This window comes from Neoarius graeffei, chromosome 27 (assembly GCF_027579695.1).
Source record: "Neoarius graeffei isolate fNeoGra1 chromosome 27, fNeoGra1.pri, whole genome shotgun sequence".
Classification (NCBI taxonomy): domain Eukaryota; kingdom Metazoa; phylum Chordata; class Actinopteri; order Siluriformes; family Ariidae; genus Neoarius; species Neoarius graeffei.
The window spans coordinates 13461335-13474864 of record NC_083595.1 but is presented as its reverse complement, the minus strand read 5'-3'; the positions used below and the strand labels follow the sequence as shown (position 1 = coordinate 13474864).

Here is a 13530-nt window from a genome sequence, read left to right as displayed (position 1 = left end):
ACGGCAGTGGTTAATGGAATTAATGCTGGCTCGAAGCAACGTTTCGGAGATTTCTTTGTTTGCTTACTCCGTATTCTGAGTACCAGCCTATTTCTTGTATTTAAAAACTGAATCCAAAAAAGATCCCTCAAGGCAACAAATTATATATATATTTTTTTTCGATCAAGAGAATAAAAACGCTTTTGCTGCATGCAGATAAATTTGATTTGCATTACTTTTTGTGCAGCGGTTCCCCCCCTTTTTTTAGTTCGTGACGTCTGCGATTCCATTATCAAGTTCCAGTCGTTTTCATCATCATACCTGTATCATTGGCATCACTAATTTGAAGGCATATTATGTATGTGTGTGTATAATATATACATTTTTTTAAAACCACAAAGAAAACTATTTCTTTTCATTACTTCTCGTCACAGGTTCTGACTCCTGTAGTAGTGTAGGTTCATCTACTGGCTCTCTCTCTCGCCCCGCCTTGTCGTTACCCATCCAAGCTGTGCCTGCTCCGACCAGGCATGTCGGAGCTGGCACCGGAGACCCGGGCCCTCCGAGCTCCGCCTCCAACACTACCACCCGTGCTGATACTAACACTAGTGCTAACGCTAACACAAGCTACTACCTCCTTCCTCTGGAGGCCTCGGGCATCCCAGCGGGCAGCGTGCTGCTACACTCTCAAACAGGTGCGTACCACCTGCCCCAGTGCCAGCAGGAGAAGAGAAGGGGGTGGTTCCAGTCTGTTAGAGAAGTACTCCATGTATTAAAAGCCACTACCAGAGCAACACGCACAAGGCTTTGCTAATTGTTTGTATCCAGAAAGTCTTGATTGTTAAAATGTGGCATCGCAATAATTTTTTGAATACTCAGTATTCCGACTTATGGAGCTGCTTTAATCTTGTCTGCTCACTTTACCCAGCTCACAGCTCTCACTTTACTGTTTCTGCAGAATCTAGATTTTTTTTTTTTTTTTTTCTTCATCACTGAGCTGTGATGTGAATTAAAGACTAACGAGACCCCATTCTTTACGACGTGGCAGGTCAGCCATTTGCGAACCCCGACGGCAGCACTGTGGTCTACAACCCGATCTTGATCTCACAGCAGGGGAGGAGCCAGCAACCCATGGCTCCTCCCCCGCCTCCACCTCCTCCACATGTCCAACAGCACCAGCCAACCAATCATGTGACACAGGTTAGTCCAGCTTCTTCTCTCTCATCATGAATAGCATCGTGTACCAGGATTCACTGATCTGCTTTCCGACCAAATGTAGCGCCAAGTCTAGTCTCGCGCACACGATCAGCGCTGTTTGGTTAGTTGTAAGGCTGACCGTAGGAAGGGAGACGTCCAGGATTGATGATTTAAGGGTGTTAGACAGTTCTGCATTATAATAATGAAAATACTCAGCGAGACAGTGCGGTAATGCAGACCAGTACTTTTGGTCCTGAAATAAAAACTAGATTCAGTTCTGGAGCTCATCGTGTCTCTGCTCGTTTGTTGCATCCCTTCCTGTTATGCCGTTGTGTCTCTTTATTCCTCCTCTCTGTCGAGTGTGAATTTGTTTCTTTGATGTCTTCTGCTCCATCCCGGTCTTTTTCCTCTCTCTGTTTTTCTTCTCTGCAGCATTGTGGTCAGTGTATGCAGTACTCAGCGATCTCTTATCCTCCTCCGCTCCTGCCTGTTCCTCTAAACCAACACTACACTGTGGTACTGCTCGCTCTCTCTCTCTCTCTCTCTCTCTCTCTCTCTCTCTCTCTCCATATATATACTCCCTCATTTTTGTCATACCTTCTCTCCTCATCTTGTTATTCTTTTCTGTTTGATCATTCCAAACCAGACTTATTTGTAATAGAAACTTTGACTCCTTGTTCGAACCATTGTTTGGGGTTTTTGTTTTTTTTAAACCGAACTCAATTAGTTCCCTCACCATAATTCGTCACTCCTTTTGTGAGCCTGAGTCAACAAATCCTTTCGTCCGTGTGGTTAAACATGACCGATTTCCTAGCAGGGTCTAGAAGTTTCTCGGAAATGGAGTTAGCTTGTATATAAAACCGAACCCTATTTACAAATCCTGAACGTCGTGTTTTATATGAAAGCTGCCAAGTGACACGAGTAACAGGAATAATTTGGGGAAACCTGCCGCCCCATCAACATTTAATACACCGCTGTCTGTCTCTTGAGAGCCTCATCATAGACGTTAATAGTCGAATACGGCCCGGGCTTTGAAGCCCTGACAGGTTGAAATCCTCAAGTTTCCGGCCTGCTTTTAGCTTCAGAGCCTTCTCGGAGAATGCAGATCAGTTTCACTCCTCAGCGGACTGTTGATTGGCAGGTCAAAGGGGGAGTCTGCATATTAAGAGTGTCTGCGTACTCCTTTGACTCTCGAGTGGAGTGATGATGCACTGTAAAGTAGCGATGAGACGTTCCACTGCTTTAGAGAATTATGAAGGGGGGGAAAAAATCGCTTGCTGAGAGGAAACGAGGGCGAAGTGCTTTTCTGCAAGTGAGCAGAGCGATTCTTTCCCAGAATATTTCAGGAGTTTGGTGCAGCTGTTAATTTCATCTTTTTTTGAGAGCGTGAAGTTGTAAGCTGACTCGGATTTAGGGGGTGTATGAGTGGACTTGGGTTTTTTTTGTTTGTTTGTTTTTTCATTTGGTCACAGTAATGTTTCAGCATTTGAAGTAGTAAGTAAATATTTCATTCCTATAGATGAGTCACTAAGGGGTGTGTGTGTTTTGCAGCAGGACAGTCTGGGGAACCAGTTCAGCCAGTTGAGCCTGGCACCAGGCGAAGTGCCAGACCACCAGACGGGTGTCTTTTCCCACTCCATGGTGCTTCAGAATCCGGCTCCCTCCGGCTACATGCTCCAGCCTGGTCAGCCTGTCCCTCTGCCCACATACCCGCCGCCCACGCCAAGCATCCAGCAGCAGGGATACATCCAGCAGCCTGTGCAGCAGGTACACACACACGCACACGTGCGCACGAAACCCGTGACTGTGCGCTGCTCATCTTGCTGCTTGGGTTAAAAAATAAATGCACGTACCAAGCCCCGCCCACACGTTGTTCCTGTTGCATTTGGCAGTCATCAGAAGCCCTCAAAGGTTTCAATTCCCTGACATTCTTTATTTAATGAAAGTTATTTGAGTTGGCACCACGTCACACGTCGGTATTATTACCCTGTAGCTAATATGGATAGTGCTGCATAGCTAAAATGGTTTGTTTGTTTTTTTAAAAATACAGTATTAAGCATTATTCAGAAATGAAGAGTTTACATTTGTCAAAGAAAAGTCTCGACTGATTTTGCTTGGCAGAGAAAAGGATTTTATCTTGTCCTTTTTCCTGTGTTTTTGTGTCTGCAGATGTCGGCATGTTACTGTGCTCCTGGTCAGTATCCCCACTCGAACCAGCACTACAGACCAGTCACCCCAGTACACTACAGCGGCCCCCAGAGTCAACCCGTACCACCACAACAACAACCAGGTATATACTCTCTCTCTCCTCCCCCCCGTCCCCCCACTTTTGACTACATGACCCTGGTGTACACTACCGTTCAAAAGTTTGGGGTCACTTTGAAATGTCCTTATTTTTGAAAGAAAAGCACTGTTCTTTTCAATGAAGATCACTTTAAACTGATCAGAAATCCACTCTATACATTGCTAATGTGGTAAATGACTATTCTAGCTAAATTCTACTAAATGTCTGGTTTTTGGTGCAATATCTCCATAGGTGTATAGAGGCCCATTTCCAGCAACTATCACTCCAGTGTTCTAATGGTACAATGTGTTTGCTCATTGCCTCAGAAGGCTAATGGAGGATTAGAAAACCCTTGTACAATCATGTTAGCACAGCTGAAAACAGTTGAGCTCTTTAGAGAAGCTATAAAACTGACCTTCCTTTGAGCAGATTGAGTTTCTGGAGCATCACATTTGTGGGGTCGATTAAATGCTCAAAATGGCCAGAAAAACGTCTCGACTATATTTTCTATTCATTTTACAACTTATGGTGGGAAATAAAAGTGTGAATTTTCATGGAAAACACAAAATTGTCTGGGTGACCCCAAACTTTTGAACAGTAGTGTATATGTTTTGGATTGGGAGAGGGGAAATCAGTGGTGTGTGTGTGTGTGTGGCAGTTCTGGGTGGTAGGAGGCGGGGCCGTGCCACTGTCTGAGAGGCAGTATGATTCTCACAGTGAACCGGTCTCTTTTCCCACCACTCACTCTCAGCCTGTCTTGACTGTTCACGCCAACATGGTGAGTGTAAGGTGTGTGTGTTGTCAAGGCAGGAGTATCAGTGCCAGCTCACTACTACTTCGGTTTTAATGGCTTCTCTCCTGTTGCTCATCAGCTCCTTAGTTTCCTGTCTGATTTTAATACCTCACACTATTAGGTGAGGAAATCTGCTGCAATACTTCACCGCAGCAGACATGTTGCTTCGAAAACATCTTGCCAAACTGTCACGAAAATCCTGCAAACCCAAAAACTGAAAGAAGCACTCGGATGCGCGTTCAACCGCCATCTTCGGCGTTACAGGTCGTCAAACGGTTCGTCTCCTCCCTGATCGCGTCTCTGGCCTCCAGCATGGTTTCTGTTTCGCATGCGGAGAAATAAAACAAGACGAGCATTGAGAACGTATGAGGAGGAGGTCATCACTTGGGGGCGTGCTGTTCAACGAAAATAAATCAGCAATGGCGCAGCGTCTCGTGGTGTCGCTGGGCGCAAACTGTTTGTTTGCACACCGAAGGGGATTATTTTGCAAGGACGGCACATCCGAGAGTGTTTTGTTGATTAAACCACGACACGTCAAAATTATAGCTTGTTACAAGAGAGTTTCTGAGCTGACTCTGAGAAAAATCTTCACCAGATGCGTTTTTGCTTCATTCACATATTTTTAATCTGTCTTGGATCATGTGGTTCATTTGCCATACAAGTCTCTGCGAATTAGTTGTTACTATAGAAACAATAACATGAATGTAAACCTGTGACTTTTCTTCTTTTTTCCGCTGCACTGTTTTCAGAGCTGTTCTTCCAGGGAATATTATAGTATTGTGCTTGCGTTCATGCTCATGAATTGTGAAAGCTTTACACCTTGTCGAGTATGCCACAGAAAGAATCCATTTCAGAGAGTGTGGGTGTGTTAGCGTGGACTCGTACATGTGTGGCGCCGAATAAAGAGGCTTTTATTCTCTTCATGTCGGCTCTGAGCGAGCACGTAGAAAAAATCGCCGACCTGACTGTGTGTCCATCTCATTCACTCGCTCGCACTTTCCTCCCACTCTTGAATTGATTGCTGCCGCCTGCCACAAAAGAGGTAGCCAGACGTTTTTTTAAAAAAAAACACAGGGCTGTATGGACTCGGTGAAAAGAGTCGTCTGTGTGCTGTCTCGCGTCTTGAACGTCCTGCTCCGCCTAAGTCGCACACACCCACACACTAGTACATTTAGTTAGAGAGATGAGAGGAAGGAAGGAAGCGGTGAGGAGGGATGCAGGGACAGAAGCACAGCCAATGAAGGAAACGTGTAGGACGATGCACAATAAAGTCTGGCTCACGAACGAATTTATCCAGACGGAGAACAAAAAGCAAAGATGCCGTCCAAAAAGAAAGCAAGCCTCGCCTCAGCTTCCAGGCTGACCTCCTCTGACCTTTTTTTTTTTTTTCTTTTTTCCAGCGTGCACAAATCGATTGTTCATCATTCTTTAATGTGCCTCCCACACACTCCGGAATAAGCTCCTTCCTCGAATGTGTGAGAGGCTTATGACCCAAATCCGGAACCAGTCATATATATAAAAAAAATAAAAATATGGATGGATGGATGGACGAAACGACACGTTTTCTGTTTTTCGTTAATTATTTATTTATATGTCAAAAACCTAACGTCTTCCAAGAAGGTCAGTTTTTTAAAAAGGTCACGCAAAATAATGAGTTCTCTTTAGCGGGGGTTTATTTACTTTCATGAAAATACCACATTTATTCACTTCATTAACCGCTGTTTACCATGTCATTGTGCAAAGCCCTTTAAGCACTTAATGGGAATTTTATCACGGCCCGCAGCATAAAATTGCGCATAAATGAACAGCGAAGTCGCGCATGCAGTGATGTCCATGAAATGTGCTCTTCGAGTCGCGTTCACTCGCTGCGCGCGCGCGCACGCGCCAATCTCCAAAAATACATCACGGTCCTGAAAAAGGAGGCGACGCTTCACGAGAGCCAAGAATTTCATTTCACTGAAGTTTTACTCTCAAAACTGTGAAGCTGAAACGTAATGGATTTATGAGAAATAATTTCATTTAAATAGGTCTCGTTGCTCGTTTCAGCAGATAATGGCTTTATAAAATCCAAGTGAAATGGGGGAAAAAAAATAAGTTGGATTTGATGTATTCCAGCATGATTTAATTGAAAACAGTGCAAGAGTTAATCATGCATGAGCCATGTGCATCATTTATCAGCACACCGAGTGTGTCGGCATTTATCATTTATACCTGAAAAATGATCACTGGTCATGCAGAAGGCAAAACTGTTCTTTGATTTGAAAAGGGAAAGAAAGGCAGGCAGTGGAAAAGTGTGTGGAATGATGTTGGAAATGTACTGATCGGGTTTCCTTGTGTCCTTTTTGTTCCCGATGCTTCATTTTATTTTTTCACCACCCGTCTTGTTCCTTTTTTTTTTTTTTTTTTATAAACATGGTTTATTAATTTGTTCTGACTTTATTGGATAATTTATCTTTTTGGAAGTTCATCAAAGCATTGACGCCGTATATAAACTAGGGGTGGGACATTAACGCGTTTAATTAATTTCAAACAAATTAATTCGTTAAAAATATTAACGCATGTTATCGCAGTTTGCATGCCAAACAACCCGGAACCGTTGTTAGTGCAGTGTTATGGTGCGACAGATATACTGACGCACACAGTTCCAGTTACAGCAATGGAGCTTGAAAGCGTGCCGGTCTGCTGGACGGTAAATTTCTATTCAAAAAACGACCCGATGGAACCGTTGATAAAACCAGTTTATTACAAACTGTGCAGAAAGGAGTTTGCTCATCACAGAAGCTCGTCAACTTTACGGTACCATTTAAATGCCAAGCATGTCACCGCGATGACTGAAACAGCTGCAGCTCGAGGTAGCAGTTCTGGTCAGCAGTGCAAATTCGAAGAAATGGCTGGGTTCCAGAAGAAAATGAGCAGGGCAACGTCGGAAAATTGAACGAACACGCTGGCCAAGTGGATTGCCCTGGACTGCAGACCGCTATCGGTGGTAGAAGACAAGGGTCTACGAGATGTGTTGCAGATTGCGGCGCATGATCCATCGTTTCAAATGCCGTGCGGAAGAGCAATTTCCAACAAAATATTGTTTACAGCCATTAAATGAGCTTGAATCTAAAAATCATGTCTGTGTATTATTTGAACTCTTCACACATTTAGTTACATAAAATAAATGTTGCTTTTGGGGCAAATACGGTAGTGCGATTGATTGATTAATTACAAAGCCTGTAATTAATTAGATTATTTTTTAAAATCTAGTCCCACCCCTAATATAAACACAACTAGCCCAGGCCAAAGGAGGTAAATTCTGAAGATCTGCGAGTTGTAGTAGGAGGTTTTGTTGAAGAAATTGAGGCCATGACTCTTTGAAGCAAAGCCTGTGAATCTTTCTTAGTGTGTGTGTTCATTATAATTAACACCTTTTTCTCCGCCAGTGAATGAATGTTCTCTTGGGTAAAGTTGTCTGTCCACCACATCCCTCAGGTTATCAGACTGTCATGCCTAGTCAAGCACCTAACTACCAAGGCATGATGGGAGCTCAGCAGCCTCAGGGCCAGTCACTGGTCAGCAACCAGGCAGGGATAACCAGTCAGATTCAGGGTGTTGTGGTGCAGTACCCACCCATGCCGCCCTATCAGGTCAGTTTGACGGTCGGTGAAGGAATGTAGCCTCAAGCAAATCACCTTCACGTCATTCATAAATAAATGCAACTGAACTGGTCGAGTAGATTATTAGGTGTGTGTGTGTGTGTTCAGAGCTCGCCGAATGTTCCTCAGCCAGCCTATCAGCAGCAACTTGTTCTACAGGGACCGACCAATCAGACACCAGTGCCCTCGGCCAGCATGCAAGTGTACTACAGCGTCCTGCCTCCAGGACAGCACTCCACTGTTAGGTATCTAACACACCACACACGCACATCTCATCACTTCAGCACCCTACATGAAGCATATGCGCACATCTAAAACTATATAGATTTGTAACACTTTTTTTTTTTTTTTTTTTAAATTTGAATGAACGAACCCTTTATTGTCACTGTTACCAGTGAAATTGACCAACCTGTCCTTACAGAGGGGGAACAGGACAGGAAGACAGGGATAAAAGAAAAAGAAACACAGTAGTAACATGAGGAAAAAAAGAAACCCCCCCCCCACTATGCTCCTATCAGGAGTACAGTGTGGGAGCATTTAAAAACCTCCACACAAGCACACAATAACACAAGTACACTTTAAAACATGGGACTTGAGGGGGGGCAATCGGGTGGGGGGGAAGGGGGGAGGAGGTAGAGGTAACCCAGCGCAAGCAAGCAGCCATCCGCTCCTGCAGCCATGCAAACGGCGCTGGTCACGCACCCGCTTGTCACACTGGGGGTGAAAAATGGCGACCGCAGAAAATTGGGGAATGCGACCGCCTTCCATGGAAGCACGGAGAGAAAAAAATGTGGTCCCCGCCAAGATATAAAAACACATTTGGTTTATAACCCCACACACTTTTTTTCGCACCTTAAAATCACCTGAGCCACGTGTCTGTAATTTAGAATGGAAATGGTCATTAGTGGTTTAATAGGAAGCCTACTTTTTTTTTTTTTTTTTTTGCCCCCAGAACCAGTTTCTCCGACTCGGTTTCATCTTCAGCGAATGAGACACTAATCACACTAATCAATCTTCCTTTCCTTTGCTGATTTCTCTCTGTGTGCATGCATTAGCTCCACCGTGGGCTTCCTGCCACCTCCGGGTTCCGAGCAGATGCAGTTCCCCAGGGCCGCCTCTCCCTGCGGCTCTCAGCCAATCCCGACGCAGCAGTGCACAGGTATTGCCGAGCCTTCAGCCAATCGCATGGCAGCGAGCCACAAAACACACACTGTCGGAAAGCCAAAAATCTTTCGAAAGTTGTGTTTCTTTGGAATATCGGCTGTGTGAAATGTTGCATGAAGCTGTAGTGCAAATTGTTTTGACAGAAGAATATCGAAAATACGTTTATAAATGAGCCATAAACCGCATTCTCCTCAGCAGAGAGAGAGAGAGAACTTTTGCTTAATTCTAGAAAATGAAACTATATTCAATGGGAAGCAATGCCGAAAAGGACGTTTTTAGCTTCATGAAATAAATTGCCTTTTTCCCTTCTTTTTCAGGAAATGTATTCTATAACGCTGCTTGTAATGATCTACCATTTGGCAAAATTCACAAAGATCTTTTCAACAGTTTTCTTTTATTGCTTGCATTATGCAGATAATATTACTGGAAACTTGGCTTATGAATAAAAAAAAAAGCAAAAAGTATTACTCAATGGCTTTGAATAACCATTTCAAAGCTGTCGTTTTTGTGCGGATATTATTATAAAAGTATTAGCAAAATTATTTTCTGAAAGGTCATGATGATGATTTGATGCAAGTTGGGAATTGGCCTTCAGCTCCAAGTCATCTCTTTATCAATATTTACACATTAGTTCCTGCAAATTTATTTTTTTACCTTATGTTTATGAAAAACATTGATTCATGTAATTAACTTCTGCCTACCGTGTCATCGTAAATAGCATCTTGCCGATAAGGACTTGATATTTTATTCCTGGCTTAAATCAAGAATAAACCGAGAACTCTTTGAACTGAACACACTGGTTGGATGAATTGTGCCAAAAAATAGATTTTAATGAGACGAGCGCCGTGGTGACTCTCACTGACCATTCAGTGTGTAATAAACAACTTTAATTGGAGTGTCTGTGTGTGCTTCACAATATCCACTCAAATGAAAGGGTTGTTTTTGCAGCCCTTCCTGAAATACGCCAAGTGTGTGTTCATGGGAACGTTTGCGATTTTGCTCGGGTTTATCAGGTGTACCTCCAGCAGCCCCTGGTGGTAGCAGTGTACTGATGATGCAGCTGAGCGTCCCTCCTCCTCCCGCCACCCAGTGGAAACAAAACAAATACTACAGCCTGGACCAGCAGCATCAGCACCACGGCTCCAAACCGTCTGAGCTGGGCCTGGTCGACACGACGCAGGTGCGTTCACATCAGGGGAATCGAATAATATCTGAACTGTATTTGCAGCACAACATCCTGTAAAAATTCTCATGATGTAAACATCTCATCCTCCCCCCTCAAAAAAAAAAAAGCTGGACTTTAATGTTGAGTTCACACTTGGAAATGTGGACTGGCGAGTATCTGTAGTACAGAGCGAGTGGAACAGCAACATCTGATCAAAACGGTCACGTTTAACAACACTGCATGCGTCTTCCTCTCCCTCCAGAACAGTGCTCAGCTGAACAGCCCCGCCCCGTCCCCCGCCCACTCGCCCGGTCCTCCCCATCTGGCCAATCTAAAGGGAATCCGTCCTGGCCTCGCCCCTCTTCCGATCATGACTCAGTTCTCTCGACCCTTCCTTCAAGGTGAGTGCTTGATGGGCGTGTCACGCTGTTGGTGCTTGTACAAATGCCTTCAGTTTCACAAATGTCCACTTCCTGTGCTGCTCTTTTTGTGTCCACAGGTGACAGCAGGTATCCTTTGCTTGGGCAGCCTCTACAGTACAGCCATCCCATCAGACCTTCTCTAATGCACGGCGCTCATCTGGTCAACCACCACTACCATCACCATCAGGTTACACACACACACTCGCATGCGTGCACGTTCTTCCACATTATCACAGACACGGTTTTGCTGATGGTTTTCCTGTTTCTCCAGGGTCCGATGGGAATCCGGCATGGAGGACGTGGCCGAAGACCAACGAAGAAATCACTGTCCACTGAAAGTAGCACAGGGGAGATAGGTAACACCCAGACGACACAAACGTACACGCGCATACTGTTTTTGTTTTTAAATAGTGACTGGCACTTGGAGTCACTGGTTTTGTTCACTCACCTTGATACTACCATTTCCTGAGTAAAGCATGGTGGTGGTGGTATCATGTTCAGCATTACACTTGGGCTTTTGGTTGTTTTTCACAGTTATATATTCTTAAACTATAATGGCCAACCATCACCGCTTTAATATTATGGGCTGTTGTAGCACTACAAGTCACCTGTTCATCCTTTTTCGCATAATATGATGTGTATGTAGTTGGTAATTTTGACCAGATTATTAGTTCAGCAGTGTCGCTGCATTGTTCTCACAGCGACCGGTCGTGTCCTGGAGGTGACGGACCTGCCAGCAGGCATCAGCCGCGCCGAGGCAGACTCTCTGCTGGCAGAGCTGGCCAAGGCGGGCGCTCTCATCAAATGGCTGCCGGAGCAGTCCCAGCATCCCCAGCGCTCTGAGAGCAGTACGGTGACCTCCGACCCCTCCGCCGTGACCCCGCGTGACCTCGCCTCGACCTACACCATCCTGGCCACCTTCCCATCAAGGCAAGCAGCGCAGAGTGCGCTGCTCAAACTCAACACCTCCATCAGCACATTTAGACTCAAGGCCATCCAGAGGGCTGGCTCTCAGTGAGGCCACGCCTCCTCATCCTTGACCCCATCACCACCATTTCCTGCCTCACTACTTCCTGTTTCTGTTGCGTTTTCTTGTTTTTGTTTGCATCACTGTGGCGAACTGGGTTTGTAGTTGTCTGGGCTTTTTTTTTTTTCCTTCTCCCCCTCCCCCACTGGGGGTTTGTTTAATACGGGGGGGAGGAAAAAAAAAATCTGAACCGTAACTGTTGACTCAAGATTTATTTAATCGAACCAAAAAAAGACTCCTTTTGCAATTTTTTCTAAAGACTTCGAGATGCTTTACCACAGACAGCATGGTTGATTTTGTACTGCAGAATGGATGCTTGGACCACGTGCACTTGCTTTTTTTTTTTTTTAAATATAAAGGGGGGAGGGAATAAAACGTCTGCTCAGTTTGGTACATCGATGAGACCACAAACAGGAGAAAGTTTCAACTTCTTGTGCCTTCAACCACAACTGCACCGTTGCTCCATCAGCGAAAGACGTCACCAAAAAGATTGTTGAATAATTGATGAAGAGAATAATTCATGCTCTTTCTCTGAAGGTCATTCATTTCAGGCATGAATGGGAGCTCTGACTGACAGCTGATCAGACTGGCTCTAGGTTTTAATTTTATTTATAAGCGGCCATTTTAAAAAAAAAAAATCACTCCAGCTCTACCCCCCTCTCCCCCCTCTCTGCAGATGTTTTTTTTTTTTTTGAAAGCTTCTATGTTTTTATTTCAGTTTGAAACCAATAAATGTTTACACCAAACTGTGTAAATTCTTTAAAATGGAAGTGGCGCCATCTAATGCCTACATCTTCGCTCTGGCGTTTTACTTTACATCAAACCTTTTACTTTACACCAGTGTGTTTTCTCATCTTGTTCATTTTGTCCTTGTTGTACTGAAACAGGATGAGAAAACGAATGCACTGTGTATTGTGGCCTGAAGCAGAAAATTAATAAACTAAATAAAAGCTACAATTACAGTCAGATTCCTGGATCTCCTAGGACTATTTCGTCTGTCCAGTTTGTACGCCAAAATTAGTCAAGATACTGTTAGTGTATGACCATGCTATTTAGTTTCCTAGGACAGTTTATTTCTTTAAGTTGTATGCTTTATTATTATTTTTTTTTAATAGCCTCAGCAGTCGAACTGCTGGGCCAGGCTGCCCCAGTGAATCAGTACTAATTCAATATTTTTTACATTGTCCAAAATCTGAGCTGTTTTTCTTCAGGCTCACTCTGTGAATGTACATGTATTTATCACACTGAGTGTGTTTCAGTGACCTGCTGCTTCTTTTGATCCTCTGACGTCAAGTTCACGGCCCAGGTAGGTTCACACTTGGACTTGTTTGATTGTTTGCTCGGATTAAATCCGAGGCAGAAGGTGCGAAGCCCTAAAATAAAAGGTGACACCCTGCCAAGTGAAACGGAGTCTCTTTCGAGACCGATTAACTTCCCACTCCTGATTTAAAGCATGTGATTGTGGGCAGTTCCCCTCTTCATGGCTCACTAGTATTCAAATGCAATCACAGCTGGCCTTTTTTTGAACTTCCACTTTTTCTACCATGTGAACCAATAGTTTTTTAAAAAAAAAGGGCACACCGCTTCATATTGATCTTGGATATATACAATAAAATATTCACTGCTGTTGATGCTGAATGATCAGTGATGGAAGATTGAGGAATGAGAGAACCAGAAAGGAGTTAAAACATTGTTTTGGGAAAATGATCAACAGCCATGTGGTGGGGTCTGTTTGGCCTGAGATTGTTCCTATTTCCACAATGGAGTTGCTTATTTTCCTGTAATAGCACATCCTGAAGTGTTCTATTCCTCTTGGCAAATTCATTTATGAAAGAATGACGTGTGCGTGTCTGATTAT

The 13530-nt window shown here is 44.0% G+C and overlaps 1 protein-coding gene across 6 annotated transcripts in view; it reads left to right on the top strand.

The window, feature by feature from the left end:
• Positions 1-12634, top strand: part of LOC132875125 (R3H domain-containing protein 1) — an 87525-nt gene extending 74891 nt beyond the window's left edge. For 3 of the 6 annotated variants that reach the window (XM_060911749.1, XM_060911753.1, XM_060911748.1), the window contains 12 exons: positions 1028-1179; positions 1609-1692; positions 2728-2943; positions 3346-3466; positions 7731-7885; positions 8003-8139; positions 8950-9053; positions 10072-10238; positions 10486-10624; positions 10723-10832; positions 10917-11001; positions 11347-12634. In XM_060911749.1, the coding sequence (XP_060767732.1) occupies positions 1028-1179; positions 1609-1692; positions 2728-2943; positions 3346-3466; positions 7731-7885; positions 8003-8139; positions 8950-9053; positions 10072-10238; positions 10486-10624; positions 10723-10832; positions 10917-11001; positions 11347-11663 (1787 nt within the window). In that variant the 3' untranslated portion in view covers positions 11664-12634. The remainder of the gene's footprint in view (positions 1-1027; positions 1180-1608; positions 1693-2727; positions 2944-3345; positions 3467-7730; positions 7886-8002; positions 8140-8949; positions 9054-10071; positions 10239-10485; positions 10625-10722; positions 10833-10916; positions 11002-11346) is intronic. The other 3 variants (XM_060911750.1, XM_060911752.1, XM_060911751.1) reach the window with 3 other exon arrangements.
• The last annotated feature ends 896 nt before the right edge of the window (positions 12635-13530 follow it).